This window comes from Perca flavescens, chromosome 23 (assembly GCF_004354835.1).
Source record: "Perca flavescens isolate YP-PL-M2 chromosome 23, PFLA_1.0, whole genome shotgun sequence".
Classification (NCBI taxonomy): Eukaryota; Metazoa; Chordata; class Actinopteri; order Perciformes; family Percidae; genus Perca; species Perca flavescens.
The window spans coordinates 20560161-20586037 of record NC_041353.1 but is presented as its reverse complement, the minus strand read 5'-3'; the positions used below and the strand labels follow the sequence as shown (position 1 = coordinate 20586037).

Genomic DNA, 25877 nt, shown 5'->3' with positions numbered 1-25877 from the left:
GGGCTGGGGGAGAGGGCCTGCTTCCCGTTAGCAGGGTGGCCCTCCGTGGGCGGGCCGTTGAGCGCCCCCTGGCTGTTCCCTGAGTGGTATGGAGGTAGATTCGACTCCATGCACTTCCGACCGTTTAGCAGCTTGGCACCTGCCGCGACGTCGCCGTTGCTGGTTTTGCCGTTGGAGTCGCCGTCCGCCAGCGACGAGTTCTCCATCACCTCGATCTTCCGCTCGTGGATGTGCAGCCCCGTGGCGTCCTTGGCCTCCTCCTCCTTCTGACAAATGATCTTGTCTCCTCTGAGGGGAGCCGGCGGCGGCGTGGCCGGGGCGTGGTGGGCCACCGTCGCGGCAGAGAACGGCGGCGGGGGCACTCCGGTGGCCACGGCGCCCTGGCTGACGGCGGCCACCGCGGCGGTCGAGGTGAAGCCAGTGTTGGGGACCACGGTGAACGTAACCTGTCCGGCCGCCGTGGGGCCCTGGATGATGGTAGCCGCCCCGGGGCTACTCGTGGAAATGAGCTGGCCGGGCAAGAGCTGGACCGTCTGGAGGGCTGGGGCTCCCGCAGCAGGAAGCTGACCAGGAACCAGCTGGACATTGAGCTGCTGAGGCTGAGGAGAGGGATTCTGGGCGCTGTAGCTCGTCTGGTAGATGACCTGTGGACCTGGGGCTATCGTGCTGTTGGGGGGGGGCACCTGTGGAGCGGGCAGGATGAGCTTCCCTCCCGGAGTAGAAGGCCCTCGCTTTGGAAGCAGTAGCTGTTTGATCAAGCTGGACTCGGTGGAGGTAGGCTGAGAGGGGGGGTTTGGGGAAATAAACTGGAGCTGCGGCTGTTGATGGGGCTTCATGGACAGTGCGTGGCTGACAGTTTGATTGGGATGGGTGTTGGGGTGACAAGCAGGGGGCGGCCAGGGGCTGGAAGCAGCTCCGGGCTGCCCTGCTATCTGGATAGTCTGGGCACCGGGAAGGGCGGAGGGGTTGGCGAGAACGATCTGGTGTATGGCAGGGGTGTAGGCTGGGCTCTGCTGGGGGTCGGGGCCAACTATTACCACACTCTGCGCCTGCTGTTGAGGCTGCTGGTTGGGAGTGGCCATCGTGGCTGCTGGTCCACCTGACTGGCTTGGCGCTGGTTTGGGGGCGATATTCTGAAATGTAACGCGTGAGCCCTGGTTATTGGGCACGCCGGCGATACTAAACGCCTGACCGGCCCCCGCCTGGATGGAAGAAGAGGGAGTCGAGGTCCCTGCAACGCACCGGGGCTCCGCCTGGGGAGCGTCACCCTGAGGCCCAGACAGGAGAGGGGTTTGAGGCAGGGCCGGGTGCTGGGTGATCGGAGGGCACACGCCTTGCACCCTGGCGGTGAGAATGTGGCCCTGCGGTACCTGCTGAAATAGCGTGACGGGCGTCCCCGTGGGGAGCATCGGGGAGTGTTGCTGAGCTGCGGGAGGAGCGCCGGGGTTCTGGGGGCTGTGGTTCTGGGCGGCCGGTGCCGACGTCGGAATCTGGACCACTGGACCAGGTCGGACCTGCTGCTGCACCGCCGCCAGAGGATTGGGCGGCAACTGCGGGGGCACCAGGTGTCGGGAAACAGTCGGGTGGCTTTGATGAGGAGGCTCCTGTGCAGTCAAGGCCATGGATGGGGCGGCGCCGGGGGTGCTGAGGCTGGGGCCCAGGGCCCTGACAAACTGGGCTCCAAGGCTGGGAGGCCCAAGAGGTAAGCCTGGTCAAACACAAACACAGAACCGTTCAGATCCAAGATGTTACGGTTAGCGCAAACCTATTTTTCCTAGTTTATGAAGACTCTTTTGACCCTTCCAATCATCACTCCCGAAGAAGTAGTGAATGGAAGAGAGTGAACATTTTAAATTCTAGTAGTTCTACCTGGAGGCAGGGCCTGGGGGTCTCCGGGGGCTGCTGGAGGCGTTGGAGCTGCTGCCGGATTCTGCTGCTGAGGCTGCTGGTAGTACAGCTGGACGGGCAGGGGGATCGACCTGCGCCTCAGCCCTACCAGGAGAATCTGAAGCTGACCGGTGGCCTTGGTCTCCTCTTGCCGCCGCATTGTGTGGTTGGGAAACACAGTCCTGTGGTGGTGGGAGGAGACACAGGTTCATCACAAAGGGGCAACGATTGCTGGGACCTTTCTGGAGGATCATCACCACTATTAAAACTCACAACAGCTAAGCTGTTAAACAAAAATTCTGTGGAAGTGCTGGACGGCGAAAGGAAAATTCAATAAACTGCAAATCCCTTGCTTACCATACATAGACAATGATATACAGTATGTATCTACTTCCAGTACATCCTACACTGTGAAAGGAATGCTTTTCCAAATGAAATATATATATATATATTTTTTTAAATAGAAAGGAAGAAGCGGTTACTGCATGTTAGGGCTGAGCAATAAATCAGTATTATATTGACATCAATAGGAGACTAGAAATTGTCTTAAATTGTGGATATCGTAATGTGACACAAGTGTTGTCTTTTCCTGGTTTTAAAGGCTACGTTACAGTAAAGTGATGTCATTTCCTGAACTTACCAGACTGTTCTATTTGCCTTCACCCACTTAGTCATATCTACATTACTGATGATTATTTATCAAAAATCTATTGTAAATATTTTGTAAAAGCACCAATAGTCAAACCTATAATGTCGTCACAATATCGACGTATTTGGTCAAAAATAGTGATATTTATGTCTGCAGACATTAACTCAGAACCTCTGACTAAAATAAAGTTTGTATCACCGTTTCATCCCCAAAAAAAAAAAAAAAAAAAAAACACTCAAAACAGCGCTGCTTTATTAGAGCTGCTCTACAAAGGCAAAGGGGCAGTAACTGCTGTGTAGCAAACGGAGAAAAATCTCTCAGGCAGGGCAAAGACATCAGTGCTCTGCGCTGGGGGGGGAACAGAGGAGCTTCAGACGGGGAAGGAAACGGGACTACTGACCGCAGACACTTGAGGAAGCCGGTGGAGTTCAAGATGTTGCTTCGTCCCATTTTACTGCACGTGGCCAAGTACTCCGAGTAAATATCTGATCGCTGCACCGAGCCCTCGGGGTTTGTCTCAAAGTGTGCGTTCAGCCTGTTGGAGGAAAAAGAATGATTAAAAAAAATATAAAAAATAAGTATCCTATGAGAGCAACAAAGCCACAGACGTGGGGGGGGTTAGGTACAGAGTAGGGCTGCATGATATGAGGAAAATATGGGATAACTTTGTTAAATACGGTGATAAATCAGCAGATATTAAAGTGTACCCAGTTCTGCTGCTTTCGGTATTCTGCTAAAATACAGCTAATTGCTTGTTGAATTTAAAACTAAAACAAAAATAAATCATTTTTCGACATTTTATTGAAGATTGAATTGGATATTAAAAAGGCACCACTAAAAGAAAAAATGACCATTTTCTAATAATATTGTCTTTCAACTGGTCTTTCACAATATGTAGCAGCCTTTGGCGATGTGTTTATTGCACCAGTTGATATTGCGGTAATGAAAAAAAGAAAGAAAAAAGAATGATATATTGTGCAGCCCTAGTACAGGAAATTATACATTTGTTTTCTTAGAAAAAGGCATCTAAACTTTTTTTAAATTTTTTAATTCAGTTCAAGTATCAGAATTCACACCTATAGATGAATTAATCTTACCACTGCAGTGTAAATTTTTCCCCATCGAGCTCAACGATACCAGGTGGCGGTGGAGTGGATTGAACTGGGACCCTCGTTACTGAAAAGACAAAAAGAAAAACATTTAAGGCTTAAAACGATAAATGTTTCCGCGTAATCGATTAAATGTTGAAAGCTAGAGGTTGTTGGTGAGTTGGTCCACTGATCCAATCAACTTCAGGGTTGTGGTGCTCTCCAGGCTGTCCACTAGATGTCAGCAAAGTCCTATCTAATATCAAATATATCTAATATCAGCCCACTGATAGCCAAGGAATGACACTTCCAAGGTTAGGTGGGTTTAGTTCCCACCAAAGGGCCACCTGTTCATTCACACAAACACACACACTTGTGGTGCAGTAAGAAATTTGGAACGCTGCTTTTACATCTGCATTTGAATTCCTTTGTTTCTGCCAACCATGAAGCAGGTAAATAATTAAAAAGGTACCGAGATCTAAAACTCAATAGGTTTTATATGAATATGTGTAAAAAAAATAATAAAAACTCTACATGTCTGGCCTTAGATACGCTGGGGTATGCATGTATGTATGTATACATTTCTTTTTGTTACTTCTTTTTTTACCTTGACAATAAAGTCTGTTTTCTGGTGGTTTTAAAATGTCATCAATAACTGTTCAAAAATTAAAAACGTAAGCTTAACTTTAATCCTATCATCTATATTTGCTACTTCAAACATTGCATTTGTAACAGTTGGAACTCATTTCATCACAGACAAGAACGGCTTCAAATATGAAATACTGCTCGACTCTGGCCGTCCTTATTAATTAGCAAATAGGAAAATGAAGAGTTCAGAAAATTGCCAACGTCCATGTACATGAATAAAACCAAAGTGACTTATTCCAAGTGTCAGGGAAAAATGTGATTAATGATCAGCAGGTATTTTATCGGCCAGGACTGGGTACAAAACAAACTGATTGAGAAGAACTTGTAGTGAAGGATGCAAAGCAGGGCTCCAATGGCTCTGCCAGAGGTGTATCAAAGTAAGTGTGAAGGCGGCTAGTGCAGGGGTGTCAAACTCAATTTCTCTAAGGGCCACCCTGGATAAAGAGAATCGCACCAAGGGCCAGACATGTAGAGTTTATTGACGTACTTTAATTTCATCGAAAAAGTCAAATATCTTTGACTCAATTATTGCACGTCTCATATGGTCTTCTCACTTACAGTTTGGTCCACATAAAGCCCTGAAAAAGTCCGCAAAAAAGTTTCAAAGCCATCCTAGAATTTAGCAAATCGAGCAAAACCATGATTACATTTTCTAAGTATGCTACCACACAGCCGACTCACAACAAGCTCTTTCACCGCCTGAATATGCAAACTCTCTACTTCTTCTGGGGGAATTTCTGTAGCCTCGTGAGACCGTCCTGATCTCGCGAGCTCCAGTTTTCCACTCTCAGATCAGTCTGGCATCTTGAGGCAGAGAAAATTTGGAGCCGTTAGCCAAACGACCGGGCCAATCAGCGTTGGTTTTGAGGTGGGTTAGGTGGTGATAGACCGATGGTTTATCCAATCAGCTAACCAGTATTATCAGCCAGCGGTAGCCCTAATTCTGTTAGCCGCTCGCTAATGCTTTTTTTCTCTTGGATCCTTCTTTTGGAATATGGTCCAGGAACCTGAAATGGTGTCTTTTATTCCTAAATTCTCGTTACACAAACGGCAAATATCCTTTACCGACATGTTGCTTGCATGCTGAGCTTACGAGCTATGCTTTGCCTGCAGCAGCAGGGGCGGGCTTGTGGTTGTATTTTCATACGCTTCGTGGATCTGGCCCGTCTATCACCAACATAGGTGATAGACAGATGGTTCATCCAATCAAATAACCAGTATTTCCGCCCCTTCCCAAAAGTTCTCCAACGGAAAGTTCCCAGATGGATATGCATAGCAAATGCGAAGCAATTCATCTGGCGGAGTCAGGTTAGAATTTCTGAGTCTCAAAGTTGGAAAATTTGCCAAATTCTGCTTTGAGTGTTGCGTAATTGAAAGTTGAAAAACAGTTTCCCATGTTTTTGGTTGGGCACACAACTAGAATGAGCCAAAATGTATTGTGAACCTAAATTGATTTGCGGGCCGGATCAGAATGTGCAAAGGGCCGGATATGGCCCGCGGGTCTTGAGTTTGACACACGTGCTGTAGAAGGTGCTTTGAGTGGTCGCTAAGACATGAAAAACTCTAAATAAATGCAGTTAATTTACTATGAAGTACTTTTTTTTAGTTCAGATCTTTTAAAACCTCATCTGGCTCAGACACACAGTTCATAACACAAAGTCACAGATCAAACTACAGCGACCTCACACACATTTGTTGTTGTGTGTACCCTTGTGGCCGTTTGTATCATTTACAGGGCCTTCTTAATTTGATTTTTATTTTTTCGCCTAGAAATGCCTGTACCATCCTGGCGTTCTGGGCTTCTGTGAGCAAAGTCGGAATAAACAAAAAGGGGCTTGTTTTTATATATATGCTATAATACTTAAAAGATACAGTATATTAGAGATTTCCAGTGGACCATAATAGTTTAGGAAAAAATCCAAAGCTCTGTTTATTCCCTATCACCAAGGTTCAAAGTCAACGCATTAAATTCTCTGCTAAAAATGCTAAAACTGGTGGTCAAATCAAAAGTTTCCCAAACAGGATGCTAAATGTGTAAACTCCTGTTAAGGCAAAAAAAAAAAAAAAAAAAAAAAATATCTTATGAAGGGGCACAGGTTTCACCCAACCAGTGGTGGAATGTAACTAAGTACATTTACTCGAGTATTGTACTTAAGTACACATTTAAAGGAATTGTACTTTGAGTACTTTTTTTCATGCCACTTCCTACTTCTACTCCACTACATTTCAGAGAGAAATATTGTACTTTTTACTCCCCTACATTCATCTGACAGCTTTAGTTACTAGTTACTTGACAAATTAAGATTTTTTGCACAGAAAACACATTTAGTTCATAAAATATGAACTATTATAAATTAATTTACCCAACAACAGGGTTTCCCCCAATAGTTTCTGGGATAACTGAATTATGGACGGAATTGCAAAATTGAGAATATAAAAAAGCTATAAGACAGACTCCATAGGGCCGTACATTAAGTCAGTGCTAAAAGCTAAATGGAGATTTGAAAATATGACTACGTCTAAGTTTCCAACCGAGCCGTTTAAAAAAAAAAAAGTTTAAAAAACATCTTAAAATACATAAAAAAATAATGCCCAGTGGCTTAGGCTTGGTGGGCCATAAATTGAAATAGTCATGCCATGGGACCTTTAAGTAACATTTCCAATGCTGGACTTTAACTTGTAACAGAGTATTTTTATTTTTTTTTTTTTGTGTATAGTGTGTTATTAGTACTTTTACTTAAGTGAAGGATCTAGATACACCACTGCGCCCAGCTCCCATCAGCAGTGTGAGAGATGATGTGCGGCGAGCAGACACTCACCAGGCGCTGCTGCTCCCTGCGCGGCTGCAGGCACCTGCTCCACCAGCTGTGGCCGGACCTCGGCCGCCTGCTCGGCGTTGGCCTGATGCTCGATCAATCGCACCGCCGTCAGGGCGTCGGGTCCAAACGTATGGAGGTCCACCGATACTAACCGCACTAACAGGTCTGATCCAAGGAAGAGAGAAAGAAGAAAACACACAGCACACAGGTTCAACACTGGGGAAGGGGGGCAAACAAAAAAACAGTCACATTCCCACTGTGGAGAGAACACAAACCAGATCCTTTAAGACTTTAAGAATAGAAGGAAGGAAACACTGTCATCTGAGCCAGTTATTTATGAATGGAATGGAAGACTAGGATGACAAAACTTGGCAGGCAGACACATTTTATTTTTATTTTTTTTTAAACACTACCAAGCCCATGTGACTGTGAATTTCAAGCCCTGGAGTCACCCATTAAGTAGAACTAGTACAGTGCACGTTCAAAATGTGCCTGTTTGGACTGGCTGATTGCTTGGCCTGTGGTACTGCTGCTTGGAGCTTTCTCCAGAACCACTGGACCTCAAAATGACTTACAGAAGGACCCCGAAAGCACTTAATATGCAACTTAACTATTGACTCACCGTGTTGCGTCAGAAGAAAACACTACTGCCACCCATCCAGCCCATTATGAGAGCCAATCAGCAAAAAATATGCACTTTTTTTTTTTTTTTACCTTAACCTTTGTTGTGCGGCAGTTTAGTTTTATTCAGTTTGTTAATAGCAAATATCCAACGCTGACCAAAATGCTCCACATTCCACACGCCAAGTTCATAGGGTAACCCAGGAAACCAAGTGTGAAGTAGATGAGATATTTCACAGACAGACAAGTAAACGGCGACAGTATTAGGGGTGTTAACGATACATTGATCTGGATTGATATAAAGACCCACGATCCAATATTATTGATGCAAAGTGAAAATATTGATACATAATCGTATTTTACATTCCCACTTTATATTTCTTCTTTTCATTTAAATTTTTTTTTATTTTATTTAAATACCTGGGAAGAGCTCAGACATAAAAATGACAAATCATATTTAGTTTCTAACTATTAAATTGGGATACGATATCCTCTTGTATCGATCGCAGGTTCCTGAATTGAATCAAAATCGTACCGTGACAGACTTTAAAGATGTCGGCAAACGTTGCATGGTTGTCCAAAGAATCCGTGCCGTGATCGTGATAAAACTTGCGATTAACACCCTTAACTACAACACGCGAGAGTCGCGGATGCATACCTATGCTATGGTCGACGGAGGCGATCTTGCTGCAGGGGATGTCTCCGAGCTGGGCCAGCAGGTACAGCACCTCCAGAGAGGCCATGAGGAGCATGAGGTCCGGCAGGGTGAGCAGCATTATTACCTCCCTGTACGAGTCCTGGTCCACGTACTCACAGATCAGCACGCCGTTGTCCTCCGCCTTGCTGAGGTTGCCCAGGATTTCCATGGCTGATAATACATGAAAAAAAAAGGGACACAAGAATACGCATTTCACTTACGATTCTTCATACAGCATATACTGACACTTAAGGGTGACTTATGGTTCTGCGGAGGCTCCACTCCGAGCTTTCGCCGTAGCCTAAAGTTTATACTTGTGCGTTGGTGTGTGCTTCGATCTCTTTAAGAGAATAGCAGGGCCGACGTGTGTGTGTGTGTGTGTGTGTGTGTGTGTGTGTGTGTGTGTGTGTAGCTTCCGGGTGAGTAGCGACTCTAGAGTCATACTAGGAGAAACAAAGTGTCTCTGACTTTCTGACCACGGTGGGAAACCTGTAGCAGGAAAAGTTAACCCTCTCCTTGATTTCATGTTGTTTATGGAGAAGGAGAACTTGTAATTGAGTCGGGGTGCGCGCGCCAGGCTACGGCGTAGGGTCCGTGTCGCCACATACATACCCAGAATTTAACCGCAGAAGCATCAAGTCAGCTTTAAGATGTTTAACATAGAGGCCCCCCACCAGAAAACTCACCTCTCATTTTGAGAAACCGGTCCCTGGACATCAAACATTTGGTGATGGTGTGAAAGATCAGATGAGTTGTCCGAAAGTCAACGGGATCCAGCTGGAGCTGAAAGAAGTCGCACACGATCAGTTCCATGATCCCACCATCCAGCCAGTCGGCTCGCAAGAACGGCAACATTTATTACACGTGTCAGAACCGCCCTCCGATCGCTTCCAATCCATCCTTGGGAGACGTTGGTTTGCAGCGCGAACGCAATCAATCTAGCAAGCCAAACAGCTGACATAAACATGACCAATGATCTAACAAACAAAATGAACAAGAATCGACTTTAGATAGCCCGAGACTTGTGTGATTTAACAGCAGTTAGGAGGAAACCGGGTTGAGATTAATAATAACATTGAACTTTCTGTACGGATCATATAGTATATCAGGTATTTTATCTGCTGAACTGTTAACATTTGGCAAAAAAATTTTTTTTTTTAAATTAAAATGATTTAATTGACAAAGCACATCATGGCTACACTTTCCTTTCATTCGTTTTAAATTCAACGAGCAATTTGTTGTATTTTAGCAGAATGCTACGCAGCAGAAAGGCAGAACAGAGTACATTTTAAACGTGTGTATTTATCGCAAGTAATATCATTATCGTCATATTTAACAACGTTGGGGCATATCGCATATTTTCCTCATATCGTGCAGCCCTAATAACTACCCTGAAATTGTGTCCAATGCCGCATAGTGTGGCAATATTTTCAGTATCTGATAATGTTATGTGGTCATTCTTTTCACCTTCCGTTTGACTAGTTGATTACTGAACCCAGCCATCCCGCGCCACCCACCGCCGCAAGTAAATTCTCAACCTGTGGGAAACAATGATTTGGTGTACTGGTCACAACGTATGAGCAACGGAAAAGAGTGCTCTAGTAGTATTTATATGATTTACATTGACAGATAATACAAGGCTTCGCTGTATCTTATCTGAAGAATGTGTCAACCGCCCGAAACCCAACCATCCAATTAATGGCATCAAAGGCTTAACTGATTGTATCAGGGACCGCATGCATACGGCGTCTAAAAATAGATGTGGGCTCATCTACATGCGTCTCATACCAAATAAATGGGAAATTCTAAAATTGAAGCGAGCACTTTTAATGTATTCCCAACGTTCGTCATACAATCTACATTTAAAGACTTATGTCTGTAACAGCTAGAACACGTGATAATTCACCTTGGTCAAATTAATAGGTAAAACTTATTCTGAAAAACAGAATGCTTTGGAAGAGATTCACCACACACACACACACCACACAAACAGACACACACACACCACACAAACAGACACCACACAAACAGACACCACACAAACAGACACACAAACAGACACACAAACAGACACACAAACAGACACACACAGACACACACACACACACACACACACACACACACACACCATCTGGCAGAGCTCCTTTCTTAGGAAACTGTAACTACAATTACAGCTGATTGGGTTCAGAAACAGAGCACTGGTCCGTCCTTAATGACCCTCTCAGACCCGTTTGTTTTTGAGCAGGAACTAATCATTTGATTATTACTTCATCTGATTTTGGAAGAGGATAATGCAAGCTTGTTAGCCAACTAACCACTGTGCACGTTTAGAAAAGTCTGTCAAGACATCTGATCTGCACAAGCAGAAGCTAAGGGCAGACGCCCACAGTTCAATCCATTCTTTAGACTTTCGCTGCTGCGTTTTTGGTTTTGGAAAGCCTGAAGTTAAAAAAAAAAAAAAAAAAAAAAAAAAAGAAAGTCTCAAAACTGTCCAAACTCTTCAAATACCGAGCATCGCTTTTTGCTACAGCCTGATGCACAATTGCACACCACTTCACACATGTGGAGGAACCCAAAGCTCGACAGACCTGCGGCCTTTAGTAACTGTCTCGGTGTTAGGATTGGACAATCGCGGCACGGAGGAGGGGTTTAACGAACTGTCAATTAAATCTGTTCAGGCCACCGGATCGCGTGACAAACAAATGAATGAAAGTCCTTCAAATGCAACTCCTATCATGCATGAACTGGACCGGCCTTTCTCCAGCTCCGATTCAGACGGGTTTGGAGCAGAAAGGTTGGCTGAAGACGAGAGCGTTTACTGTACAGTAACCTACATTTTGGAAACAAAGCTCCCTCATCAGCAGGCACAAATGGAATCCGCGGACTTTTTTGAAAATCTGTGAAATTCTGGAATCTGGTTTCCTGCTTGGGGTGGAGATGTGTAAACATTAGAAGTACCATTTTTAGTTTGTTTAAAACCTGCTGAAGTCCGCAAAACATTCTGCGGCATTCTGCGTCCGCAGATTCCGTGCGGCCCTGCTCATCTGGCACCTTTTTCCTACACTGCTCAACTAACCCAAATTATTGATTTTCTTTTTTTAAAAAGGTGGCTCTTTATGAAGCCACGCTAGGGCTGCACGGTTTGTTTTTTTCTCCATGAACTGGCGCAACAAACTTCTATACTCTACTTCTAAATTCTACAAGCAATTTGTTGTATTTTAGCTGAATACTGAAAGCAGCAGAGATGCAGAACTGAGGACACTTTAATAGCCGTTTCTTTATCCCCAAGTAATATCGGTATCGCCATTTACAACGTTACCGCTTATAGCGCATATTTTTCCTCATATCGTGCAGCCCTATTTGGCACAATGTTTTTGGCACCGAGTTTTTTGACGAGAGCCCCCAAAACGGTCAACAACCCGACCAACCTCGGCAGCCACGTTGCCCAACGTGTCGAGTCCGAGCTGTCGGAGTGAGATGAGGTTACAGTGGGCGCAGAGCAAAAGGAAGCGCAGGCACGTTCGGTTGGCCGCCAGCAGCTTGACGTTGGCCTCCTCGAAGGAGAGGTTCCGCAGGATGACGGCAATCTGCAGCACCCGCTGGGCCTCCATGTCGCTGATGCCCAAGTTCCGCGGCGGGTGGAAGAGGCTCTGCCAGCGCCCCTCGCACGACACGCCATCTGCAACGAGAACAGAGCAGGGAACCGGCTTTTAGCCATCTTTGGTTATCATGTATGTGTCCGGCTTTTAGCCATCTTTGGTTATCATGTATGTTTCCGGCTTTTAGCCATCTTTGGTTATCATGTATGTGTCCGGCTTTTAGCCATCTTTGGTTATCATGTATGTGTCCGGCTTTTAGCCATCTTTGGTTATCATGTATGTTTCCGGCTTTTAGCCATCTTTGGTTATCATGTATGTTTCCGGCTTTTAGCCATCTTTGGTTATCATGTATGTTTCCGGCTTTTAGCCATCTTTGGTTATCATGTATGTTTCCGGCTTTTAGCCATCTTTGGTTATCATGTATGTTTCCGGCTTTTAGCCATCTTTGGTTATCATGTATGTGTCCGGCTTTTAGCCATCTTTGGTTATCATGTATGTGTCCGGCTTTTAGCCATCTTTGGTTATCATGTATGTGTCTGGCTTTTAGCCATCTTTGGTTATCATGTATGTGTCCGGCTTTTAGCCATCTTTGGTTATCATGTATGTGTCTGGCTTTTAGCCATCTTTGGTTATCATGTATGTGTCTGGCTTTTAGCCATCTTTGGTTATCATGTATGTGTCTGGCTTTTAGCCATCTTTGGTTATCATGTATGTGTAGAGCTCAGCAGTGCCCACTTGTTTTGAACGGCTCTGTTTGCCGAAGTGTTTAATCCATGTTCGATATCTCTGTGGACGGCCTAAAAAAAAATTGCTTCTTTAAGAGTCTGGAACCAAGGCAGCCAAGCTACGAGATGAATCGTGACCATAAAACATTTGATTTGGCGGAAATTATTTTGAAAAGTACAAAACTGCGTACAGAAACTGTCATTGACTTCGATGGTAGAAACTCGCTCTAGCCAATCGCAGGTACGGTTTCCAGGAGTAGTGGTAGTAGTGTAATATTTCTACACAAGATTGCAAATAAAACATGTTTTTCTAAAAAAAATAAAATAAAAAAGGTTGATTTCATACAGACTTCTAGCTTCTTACAGGGGCAGAAATTTTCCATCCACAGCCTTGTAGCTTGAGTTCAGTCTACCTTGGATGGTTTAGACAAAATGTCGGATAATCAAAATCCTTACGGAAAAAGTGAATGGGATTTCTATTTTATTTTTTTTTTACTTCCGGAACCACACTGTTGAGCTCTATTGCAAGGGCAGGTTTAACATTTCTCCAACTGGTGCATCAATTTTGTGGTGCCACCGTTTCATTCCATGGGATCTTTGCTTTCACTTAGTTTATATAAAAAAATTAAATAAAAAAAACTTTGTTAAAAAGGGAGTGTGAAGGTTGGGAGAAAGAGGGATTTAAAAAAAACACAACAGAAAAACACTTCCCACTCAGACATTACACAAGAAACACAAAAGGAAGTCACAGTAAACAAAGCACACGTGTTTTTTAAGTGTCAATGAATACACAGTGGGAAGCGTACAGGAGTGTACCCTTTCATTGCTTTCTGTGGCTTCTAGCAGCGAGCGGGTTTACCTTGTGCGGGGCTGTTCTTGTCCCAGATCAGCTCCCTGACTTCCACGTCCTCCACCACCTCCTTCCAGAACTGCAGAAGAGCGGCAGCTGTTAGCAGTGCAATTGACCCGATAATAAGGATTCAAATCACAGCCAAATTCAGCAAAAGCAAGTCAATTGCAACGGTTGTGTCAACAATCAGACCATAAGAGACCCGAACTAAAAATCAAATCTCCAGTTAAAAACATCGTCGTAATTGTCTTCTTTATTCGGCGTATTCTTCTTCCTTGTCAAAACCTACATTACCCACGATATACCTCGCCTGGGATAAAGCATTTCCCTCCCTTTTCGGGGTCTATTTTGCAGGGGCAAATTTTTTTTCTCCCCTATCGCAGAACGGATACACGGTGTACACAGCCCTTACTCCAGCGCTGAGGAGATAAGTCTAGGCATAGCAGTGGAAGACTACCCACAATGCAACTCAAGCGGCAACAGTCTGGTCCAAGATTCAGGTGTGTCACGCTAGTCGTGGCTAATGTGGCTCAAACAGAGATGAGGAGCGGGGCTACGGGGGGTCTGGTGAGCTCACTTCTAACTCCCCATCTCCAGATTTCTTGAAAACTCCGCTCCAACCATAGCTGACTCAAGTGACATCACTTGGGGACATTTATCAGCTCCCTCTGGATCCACAAAAGGCTTTACACAATCTTTTTTATTTATTTCATTTCCCGATAAATTACACACTACACCGCCTCTCAAATTCAGAGTAAACTGCTCTTTAAAAGTTCCTCTGTTGGGAGTAACCGCTGGGTTTTCTGCCAGTCGTCACACAGTAAAGAGTGAAAGAGATGCTCGGTGGCTTCTGGAAGCATATTTACCGGATCTATATTATTTCTATATATGATGGCCAAATCAACAGACGTGTAATGTTTAGCCGACAGTTTGCACAAGGCACAAAAGAAAGATCACACACAAATATTTGGTTTACTACTTTACCCTGATAAAGTCCCGGGAGGTGTGTTCCTTCCAGTCCGTCCCGAAGACCCCGGAGAAGCTGCCTAGCGCTGCGAAAGGCAGACAGAGGGAGGGCCAGAGTACAGCATCAGAGTTCAGTTCAGTGTTATTTGTCTCCATCCCCTGTTCTTCAGTTCCCCCTCGATAAGTTCTATTTAGGAGGTGCCAAGAACAGAGGACCTCTGATCCAAAAACAAAGAGGTTGGAAAGGAAGCAGCAAATTCGGAAAGGATTTGCAGACTCCTAATATATTGTAATACGTTACATTATTAATGTATCCATAACATTTCACTGGTATTGTACCTCATACGATTCCATGTGACAAATACAACTGATTGATTGGTAATACTGTTTTGTAGGGCTGCACAATTCAAATGAAACTTGTTTCTTTCCGAAATAAAGCTTATAGTATTCTTTGTATTACAAGGGATTCGAGTGGGGATGTCCCGATCGGCTTTTTTGGCCCCCCGCTTTTTTAAATATTGAATATCCGACAATACAGAGTACCGATTGGATACTTGTATTTACCTAGATAATAGGGCTGCACAGTGTCTTTTGTTTACAAAAGAAAACAAAGTAAGTAAAAAGAGGTCTTCAGCTTAATACATTTCATTTAGTGCAGCCAACATTTTTGTAAAACTCACATAAAATCAAATTCTACTTAGAATGGTGTAGAATTTTCTGAGGTAAATGATCGGAGTCAAGTGATGTGGGTGGCATCGATCCGATCGGGACATCCCTAGTTCTAGTTAATTCACTTTGGACATCTTAAATGATACCATTTTCAACAGATATTCTAATGTAGAGAATCAACTTTCCAAAGGGTATGTATATATTACAAGATTTGTCTAATGTGCTCCAATGTGTGCAAGAGATGAAGTGAGAGACTACTTCTAAAGTGAGGTGATGAGCGAGGTTCGCAACGTACAGTCGTCGAAGACGCCGGCGTGGGCCAGCAGCAACGTGACCAGTTTGGGGTCCTTGTCCAGCTGCATGGCGTGCTTGCTCTCGTTGGAGAGCAGTGTGCAAACGTTAACAGCAAAGTCCACTTCGTTGGGTAGCCCCGAAAGGAGAGACAGCACCAGTTTGTTGTAGTCACACGGCGGGACGAAATCCAAAGACAGTCCATAGCTTTGGCGGAGATAGTCTGGAAGAGAGAGCGCAGCATATCTCAGGGTTACTTTACATATTCCACGATCAAATCTGGCATTTAAATGTCAGGGAGGTAAGAGATTTCATTAACTTGTTCCTTACCTCACACCCACACCCACACACTACATAAATGGTTGCCAAAACATTGCTGAATATCATTTTGTATTTTGTATGACAAAATCCACCAATTATGATATTGAAAATGTGTTTAACCAGAAAAGATCACCTATTATTATATTATATATATATTATTGAAAGTGATGAGGTGGTGCTTGGCCAGTTGTTTCCTGAGCCACCTTTGGTCACTTTCAGGAGATGTCCTACAATTCGAGACAAACTGGTCCGCAGCCATTTGAAACCAAAAGGAACAACAAACTTGGTTGGGATCTAAACCCAAAAGGGTCATATAAATGTCAACACTGTAATCATTATACAAATGTATTACAGTCTAAAACCTTGGTTGATACTGTATCCCTAAAACAGTTTACTATCAACCACTTCATAAGCTGTAAAACAGTATTTGTTATATACAGACTGGAATGCCCTAAACGCAAAGTGTTCTATACAGGAAGGACTAAGAGGCGTTTACAGGACCGTTTGGCAGAACATAAATATGCAATTCGTACGGACAACATGAACTATCCTATGGCGAGGCACTACAGGGAACACCATAATAGTGATCCATCGACCGTACAGATCTGTGGAATTGATAATATTCCATTGTCACTGAGGAAAGGGGACAGACAAAAACAACTAAACCAGAGAGAAAGTTTCTGGATTGATAAACTGCAGGCTACTAGTTATCCAGGCCTAAATGAAGAACTTGATCTCAGTGTTTTTCTTTAAAACCATATTGTTTATTTTTCAATTGGGTCCATTTCTATTTCTGCTGTACATGTTTTGAATTTTACCTTGGTTTGTAGTCAAATACACTGGTCTATTTATGACCAATGAGGACATCTAGTGGTCATTCTATAATCCTACAACTCTGAACCTTCCTTTACCAAAATGAAGGCTCTTCATTGGTTGTGGTTCTTGATTGGTCTGTTTGAAAGCTTATAAGAAGGTCTCTTCCCGTTTTGGAAATTGATTGACTCCCTGACGAAGGCTTGTATGCCTAAACACGTTGAAAGGAGTACTTTAAGATTATGACTAAGCCATAAATAAAGGCTTTGTATTTTTCTAAAAGAGAGTGCCTTGGAGTTTCCTTTTTGGTTTCGACAAAAATCCACCTACTTCTAAAAGATTTTAAAGTGCTCATATTATGCTTTTTGGTGTTTTCCCTTTTACTTTATCATGTCATATATCTTTTTGTGCATGTTATAGGTTTCCAAAGTGAAAAACCCAAACTTCACCCCAAAGGGACTTACCATCTCCAACAGAAAAGACTGTTCACAAACTGCTCCAAACAGCTCTATTGTAGTCCAGCCTTTACTTGAGAGACAAACGTGCTTCACTTTGTAACACATGTTATAATGCTCACCTAGCTGCTAGCGTGGCACTCCCTCATACTCTGCTTCTGACTGGCTAGTAGTCCTTACCTAGGGGTTGCGCATGTGCGATTCCCAACAAAGATGGAACAGAAGTGAGATGCCTCACTCTGTAGCTAAAACAGAGAGCTCAACACACAGGGTGAAAAGAGGAGCTGCAATGTGCAATGTGCAGTACAACAAAAATATGGTATTTTCTGAAAATGTAAACCTATTCTGATATAACCTCTAAGTACAATTATGGGGGTGGGGGGGGGATGACTGTAAAGATTTACAAAGAATATGTTTATGGCATTTACTCTCTAACTGGGACAGTTTTGGGACCGATTGGTGGGATTGCTGTGGACGAATTACCCGCGGCGATACACTGGTAAGAGCAAATGGCGTCACCGTTTAACCATGTGTAAATGTATCCAGCTAATTTAAATAGCTCACGTTACTGTAGTGTGTGAACAGGTAACTTCATTTTATATTCTAAGTGGCATGTTCATTCGCGGGGTGCAAATGTTCCACCAAAACAAGTTCCTTCCTGAGACTATTTTGCAGAGCCACCGTCGCCGCGTCCGGAGATTAGCGCCGCCCCGAGACGACTGTGATTGGTCTAAAGAAATTCAAACAACCCAGAGCGTTGTTTTTCCCTCCTTTCTCCTATTCCAGCATGCATCTGTGGTGTAGCCAGACCTTTATCCACAGCGCTGTGGAGATAGAGCTGGCAATGTGACACTAAACTTCCACAAAAAAAACTAAAACTCAAACCCTTGCCAAAATGTATGCCATATGCATTAAAAAAAGCCAAACATGTCCTTAGTGATGCCAAGAGTTAAATGACTGTTGTTGAAGAGGCTCAATAAATGTCTGAAAACATTGTATTTAAAGCCCAAGAAAGCATTACAATACTGCCTACCAAAGCAAAGGGAGACACAAATGACTTTAAAGCATACAGTAACGATGTTAAATATAAACCACCGTTGTGGTATTCGACCGTAACACGCTTGCTTCTGGAGGAGATGCGGAGAAGAAATGGAGCAAGACGAGACAAACACTCGCGCACGGTAGAGGATTTTAAAAGTAATCATTGCATCATGCGAGTATGGCAATAGAGCTGCGGAGTAAAAGCCTGTGGTTGCCCTACTCCGTTCCCTCGCTGCCATTGCCTCTGCACACACCTTCAGCCACTTGAACCCAGATTTATTGTTTTTCCTTTAACTGGAGTTTAAGCAAACCAAATGGGCCATTCAGCGCTTCAGCGTCTTTAAAATGAATTTGATGAGATGTGTCTTGTGTGACTGAGGAACGTGAATGTTGGCCAACTTTTAACTGTGTTCGTCTTTGACTCAGTCAACCTCCGTGACGGACTTCTTAGAATCCCAAAAAAATAAATAAATAAATAAAATAAAATCTAATCCTACAACAGCGGATATCCCCGTGTGGGGAGCCATGACTCAACTGTTAACTGAACGGCTCTAAATGGCAGATGATCCAGTCTGTCAACGGGCAATCATGTTGTCAACAAAAGGCCCTAGTGTTCTCCCTTCTCTGTGGGTTGATTTTCTGCCATCAATCATTTGTGTGCATAGGTGTCATCTTTCCATAAAGTGGATCCTTCAATTTGGCGCAGGAGCTTTTGTAGACGGCTGCCTCTGGAAACCAATCACAAAGCAGAGGGGGAATCCTGCTGAGTGCATTTCATTTCCATGCTGAAAAGGTTTGCGCAGGCCAATGGGATCAGCCGAGGTGCTATTATAGCAGCAACAGCTCCGTTCACGAAAAAAAAAAAAAAAAAAAAAAAAAACCTGCCTGTGTCTGCTGTTGCCCCGATACCTGCGGCGAGCCGGCACTCTACAGAGGTGCAGAGTGCTGATGTACAACATCGCATTTTGACACAGAGGGCTTTATGAGCCGAGTGGAGAACACGTTGTCGCAGGCCTACGACCAAAACAGGATACGAAGCAGGGAAGCCCAAAGCTCCGCGAGAGAGATTTACAGACCAACTGTCAAATAATTAATCATTGAGCCTGCCAAGCCGTGCATGATTTCAGCCTGGCTGTCCTGCTACATTACAGCTGCGTTTAAAACGCAGAGCCCAGGGTACAGACAGAGTTCAGTTATGAAGGGTCTGTAATAGAGCTAGACCAATCGGCCAGGCAGATATCTTAGCCGATATTAGCCTACTGCAGATGTATCAATCGCATCATTTTGGACCATTATTATTAGCATTTTTCTACAACGTTGAAAAAGGTAGAGCAGATGAGTAAGTAAAACTTCAAAAAAAGATGAAAGACAAAAAAAAAAGTAAAAACTTGATAGAGAAGTCCACGTGGGACCAACTACAATCATTAGATCTGAGAAAGGACATTAAGTTACATTCATTTAGCTTAGGTGGTGCCCAAAAAACGGCTTAGGGTGCGCCATCCAAGCCTTATAATGGTAGGGAAACCCCTGCAATGTTATGGGTCAGCTGACGAGTACTGTAACAAGAAAACGTAGGACTGACGAAGGAAACGTCAAACTAGGTTTCAAGTCATTCAGAAACCGCTTTTGGTCCCTACAAACACCCGAGGGAAATATCTTTTAGCTGCTATATACTCCAACCAGAGCCATGGTGATTAGCCGATCAATCCATTGCGAAACAATGTCTGATCATTTCAATCAAATGAGCTGGTTTTTTACCACTTGACCAGAACACAGGACCTTCTTCCTGTATTTACTTTCTTGCTCCCGCCCCCAGACCTATCCGACCAATAAGAGGGCTGGACTTTCTTGCCCGATTTGTAATGACGCATTTTGGTACGCTTGGCTTTTTACAGGTGTGAAACCAAACCGAACCGACCGAGGGCAAATTGCTCCAAGTTTACAAACTCACCAAATGAGTCGGACCAAAGCAAAGGAACTACAGGTGTGAAAACGCCATAAGTCATTTCTAATGTTCACCTAAATCTCTTTGGGTTTTAGACGGTTTAATAAAACCAGCTTATATCACTGGGCATCAGAGTATTTCCTGACGCTTTCTACTACTTTTAAATCATTACGTTAGACGTGTGATCTATTGGCAACATAAAAAGTATTGATTGGCCGCATGACATATATACATTTGTTTTTTTATTAAACTCAAATTCCTGAAGTAATGGTTTCAGCCCAGGTATGACAATGTGTGTGTTCACCTGGGCTTGTCTGCACAAATTCAAATCACAAAAGAAAAAGCAAGGTCCACTCCAGCAACCCCTTACAAGCAAAGCATTACAGTGAAGAGTCATCGCTGAAAACCAAACCTACAACAACAATCGAAAAGAGTTGCACCGTCAACTGCAGGGGGGGGGGGGAACCACCGTGTTCGTCGATGTCTGACTCATCGGTGTAGTGAATGAGAAAAGAAAAAAAAAAAAAAAAAGTGCAAGCCACAACAAAGTTCACCGCTGTTTGTGTGTCTTCTCTCACCCGGGTCATGTTGTGGAGTCACTTAGCTCAGCCGGCAGATAGCTGATTGTTAGGGGGGAGAAAGAGCACGAGACTCTGGGGCTCATTCAGACCAAAGAAAGCGATCCGGTGATCCGTGGCAGGGTTGTGCGGGTCAGGGTCACTTCAATTGTGTGTTGTGCCATTTATGAAATCTCATAAATCGCCGTTGCTGGGTTTCCCCTATCATTTATGATATGACGTTGTTTGCGTATAGGGACCGGTTAACGTTACCTGCCTCAACAGTCCGCTCACGGCGAATTCCTGCACGGATCAACAGCTAACTGCTAACAGACACCGCTGCGACCAAGAAATTCTGTCCTGATACATGTAATTTATAAAAAGGTTTCTAGCGTCAGTATATTGGCCGTGCAGTGGCTGCTTTGCTTGTGTGTTGAACATGATCGAACATTGAATGCTGCCACGTCAGAGCGGCGAAAGCGTCAAACAGCTTCCCCGTACTCTTTGACAAGCTTCCTTGACAGGGCAGCCAGAGCTTCTTTGCAGCTCAAGTGGGCGGCGGTGTGTACGTACAGTACCCCCCCCCTTTATCATCAACTGCTGTCAGGACAGTCAAGTACCTCAAGGAGCAGCTCGGCGGTCAGCGCTGCAACGCCGAGGCTAATGGACAGCTCCCATTCACCGTGTGTGTGTGCGCGAGCGGGGTTGGACAATACACACGAGACCTTGGCAGGTTGCACAAAAAACATTTGGTTTGAAATATAATGGGGTTACTCGGAGGCTGTTCTTTCATCATGAAAGCAGCAGCATGCTTGGCTTAAAAAAAAATTCTGCCGTCTCTAAACTTTGCTGTACGGCGAGCAGTATTGGTGCAGAATGAATCAAATGGCCTAACGGAGGTGATTGGGATGTTCAATAGTTGACGTTGCAGGAGTAATCGGTGCGTCATGAGATTAGGAATAATCCAAAAAGATCCCCGTGGAGATTATGTGCAAACTAAGCACACCAAGAGAAACAAATAGCCGAGGACTTCAACAGAACTTCACATAAGAGACTATTTACGTCTGACTGAACTCCGTGTAGAGATGACGCGGTTATTTGTACTAGTTTGAACTGTACGAATGGGATCAATCTGAGGGTAGTCTAGCTCGGCGGTTCCCAAACCTTTTCACGTGAAGGACCCTTAAAACTGACACAAATTACACAACGGATAAGATTTCGCCCCATCTAATAGGATTTTTGCTTTTAGACCTTTTATTATAGAAAGTGTCTGAATGACCCAAATGACCCAAATAGTCATACATTCTGTCATTGTGTTACTTATGGATGAAACTTAACTTTTTTGCTGGGACCCCCTGGAACACCCTCAACGACCCCTGGGGGGTCCCCTGACCCCACTTTGGGATCCACCGGTTTAGCTTTAAATGGTTTAAAGGAATAGTTTGACCCCTTTCGTGTCTATACAGTAAATTTGAAGCTGCAGTCGGTTAGCTTAGCTCGGTCCAAAAAGGTACCAAAGTCCTCCTACGAGCACCTCAAAGGGGGGCTTTCGCACCGACAGTTCGGTAGACTCTGTGCTTTTGGGTTGGTTTGCTGTCGAGTGCTCCGAACACTAAACACACGCCACGCGAACAAAACGCCCGCTGGTCTATTATTGGACAGAATATCCGAAACTAGCAAAAAAAAAAAAAAAAAAAATGGGAGAAACGCCATATTTATAACGTCTTGGGTTTACGGGTTCTGCTTTAGCGTTTCTAATCATTTAGAAGAATGCCAACAATGTGAGCAGCTGACAAGACAGCAAGTGAAGGAAAGAGAGATGATGATGTCAGACAAGCAGCGACGTGTGCTCAGAACAGCTGGTGGATCTGAAAGTTAACATCCCCTACGTCATACATAAGTCCGGTAAATGTGTGCACGGTTGAAATTGCAGGCTTGTAAATAGATTTTTTTTGTTTTTTGGTTCACTTCCCGCATTTGGGTCGGATCCCTTTCTCGACAGACGTTGAACCGAACTCTTAGTTCACTTGGAAGCGAACCGAGACCCCCCCGTTTTTAAAGGGGGCCAGAGTTCGTTTGTTTGATCCCCACCAGAGTTCGGATTAGCTTTCACACCAGCCCCCAAACCAACCGGACTATCCGAACCAAACGCTCCACGGCTCGTTTTAAAAAAACGGACCAAAAACGAGGTAGGTGTGAAAGCGACCCAAAAAAAAAAAAAAAAAAAAAAACACGTTGCATTTCAAGAGTTTAATCCGTAGAAACATCCAAGTGGTAAAACGACAATTCAACATCGTATGGGAGGTTACGTCACGTCAGAGCATGGGCCGGTTACCGATTCCAAGGTATTACCGTTGTGTGAAAAAAGTCACGCTTTCAAAACCACTAACATTTGGCGGTCATACTGTTCCTAAGGTACTGAGGACAGAAAGTGCACTTTAGAAATCTAGAAATTTCAAAAATACATTTCAAAGTTGTAATTGCAATACCGCAATAACGTGAAACTGTGAGATTATAAAAAAGGTTATCACACCATCAGAATCACATGCCGGCCTACGCCAAGAGCAACAAAATGTGGCCTGCTTGACTTCAGCGCATAAAAACCTGTTTCCATTCAACACAGCAGCGGGTTTCCCCAAACAGCTGAAATGAAAAAACATTTCATGAGTGGTTTTGTCATGCCAAACGCTACGTCTTAGAACACTATTAGAGATATTAAAAAGCCGTTTGAACCTTCCATCACAACTCGCAATCGACACAATTTCCTTCCTCGTCATATTCTTGTGAAATAAAATTCTACCCACTAGACAAATCCTTGACACAAAACAGCCATTGTTGAGGCGCATTTCTATGCATACGCTTGACCTGTGGGCTGACCAGTTTCCCATGAAAACGCACACACACACACACACACACACACACACACACACACACACACACACACACACACACACACACACACACACACACACACACACACACACACACACACACACACACACACACACACACACACACACACACACACACACACACACACACACACACACACACACACACACACACACACACACACACACACACACACACACACACACACACAGCTCTGATGAAGTGATGCTCTGCTGTAATCGCGTCTGTGTGAGGATTGAGTGTTTGAGTTGGCCGAGGGGGCCCGAGAGAAGCGGACCGAGGATGAGCTGCAGACAGAAAACGAGAAAAGTATGCAAACAGAAGCTGGAGCCGTGTACCGGATACAGCCGTGACCCAGACCGAAACATAAAAAAAGAGTGAACTTGTGAACACAGAAAGAACCGGAACGCTTCTGAATACCAAGTACGGTGCGCACAAGAAGAAGAGCCACTGCCTTACCTGATACAATGTGCTGCTGGTAGTTATAGGAGCTGGGAATTGCACCGATTGGAAGAGAGGCTTTGGGGTTCCCCGGCTGCGCTTCTTCATCATCCTCGCCGAAGTGGTGCACTTTCTCATACTTCTCCAAGTATCTGCGGCGGGAGAAAAGAAAGAGGAGAAAAACAAAAACGATGAGCCAAGATTTGCTTGGTGTACATTTTGCTGTGAATTTGTGTCGACTTGAGATTTGCATTTTTTAAATTTTTTTTTTATTTATGCAGCAGGCACATTTCCCCGCGAGCGCAGAAGCCTTGAAGTTGACGTAGCGTTCTCTCGCTGTGATACGGAGTACAGACTCCTAACAAGCCACCGGCGGTCTTGACCGTCTGTTTAAAATGTGAGTTGTAACGGCTTCTTTCAACTAAACACTAAAAATCTGCACTCAAAAAGGTCCCCCATTTAAGGGAAACCGTTTTACTCAGAGATAGAATCAGCACGACAACATGAAACAAGCCATATCAGTACTGCTTGCTAAAGATTTATAATAAATGTAGTATCACTCATACCTGGAAGGATTGCAGGATATCCTAAATCTTGATAACAGACAATAAATACAGGTTTGACTGGCATTAGTTTCACTTTCCAAACTCCTTAGTCTTAGTGCTGTTTTTGAGCAAACTCTTTACAGCTGTAGTGTGTAGTCTGTCGCCCCCATGAGGAATTCTAAGAAATAAAACTGTCAGCGCATCCACAGGATACAAGCCTTCCGTGATCGCGCACCGCCCCCACCCCTCCTCCACACAGTTGCAAGTAGCCAAGGAGGACACGGAGGATTAAAAAAAACAAAACATGATTGACACTTCAGAAGAGGTCATTATCTTCACTCGAGTTTGTGTGCCGGATACCACAATCTTCTGAAAATAGCCATACTGAGAAAACCAGAGAGTTGTGTGGATCTGATAGTCTTCATTAGCTTTGCAGCAACTCATTAGGCGATGGCTTGAATGTAACGGATGTTCATTAATATCAAAAGAAGTTACGCACTAAAGCTTTAAATGGAAATGTATACTTGAATCTTGTGCTGTGCTGGGAAATCTCTGAAGAAAACAACTGCCTCAATTATAAAGAAGGTTATAATTATTCTTTCTGGAAAATTCAGCATCAATATGCAAAACTTTGTTGAATTTTTAAATAATTTATTAAGAATAAAAACATCTTCACAGTACAAAAAAGTGGCTACAGTGTTAAAGAGTCAGAGAACATAACGTTAGACAAATAGGTTTATTTAGAGCAGTTATATAATTCAACGTGTTTTTAAAAAACAACCTTCATCCTCTTTACTCCAATTTAGAAGCTACAGTATGGCATCAGCTTTACATTTACAGAGCTGGATAAAAGCCATAACCAGTTGTGTCATACAACTAACATGTAAAACATGACATGTTCCAACCAGGTTTAGAGCGGAAACAACCTGCGGTTGATTAATAACAGGCAGGCCTGCACGATTTGGGGGGGAAAAATAGGAATCATGATTTTTTTAGCTTAGAATTGATATCACGATTCTCTGCCACGATTTCTTTTTCTCACGAAGTGTAATATTTATTGCACACATGAACCATGGCAAAACAAAACAAATTGGCAGTACCAAACAGATTATTTTTTTTTTTTGGCACCTATAGCACATCACCACAAGCCTGTAAACATAGAGGCTTCAATGAATAAAGAAAATAAAGTACATACTAGCCATTTAAGTACACTAGGCTACCAAACTATAGTGGCATAACACACTGAACTAAATATGGCCCTAATACAGGCTCTATATGAACTCATTGATGTCTTACATCATTAAAACAATGTCAATGTCAAAGGCTTTCAATAAATG

General features: G+C 43.7%; 1 protein-coding gene across 3 annotated transcripts in view; it reads right to left on the bottom strand.

The window, feature by feature from the left end:
- The window catches only part of arid2 (AT-rich interactive domain 2), a 53234-nt gene that overhangs the window by 11329 nt on the left and 16028 nt on the right, over positions 1–25877 (bottom strand). For all 3 annotated transcript variants that reach the window (XM_028570090.1, XM_028570089.1, XM_028570091.1), the window contains 12 exons: positions 24014–24147; positions 15514–15732; positions 14568–14635; positions 13593–13662; positions 11838–12088; positions 9096–9192; positions 8371–8580; positions 7092–7256; positions 3634–3712; positions 2937–3071; positions 1870–2069; positions 1–1708 (listed from right to left, as the gene is read on the bottom strand). The exon at positions 1–1708 is cut by the window's left edge and continues 661 nt beyond it. In XM_028570090.1, the coding sequence (XP_028425891.1) occupies positions 1–1708; positions 1870–2069; positions 2937–3071; positions 3634–3712; positions 7092–7256; positions 8371–8580; positions 9096–9192; positions 11838–12088; positions 13593–13662; positions 14568–14635; positions 15514–15732; positions 24014–24147 (3336 nt within the window). The remainder of the gene's footprint in view (positions 1709–1869; positions 2070–2936; positions 3072–3633; positions 3713–7091; positions 7257–8370; positions 8581–9095; positions 9193–11837; positions 12089–13592; positions 13663–14567; positions 14636–15513; positions 15733–24013; positions 24148–25877) is intronic.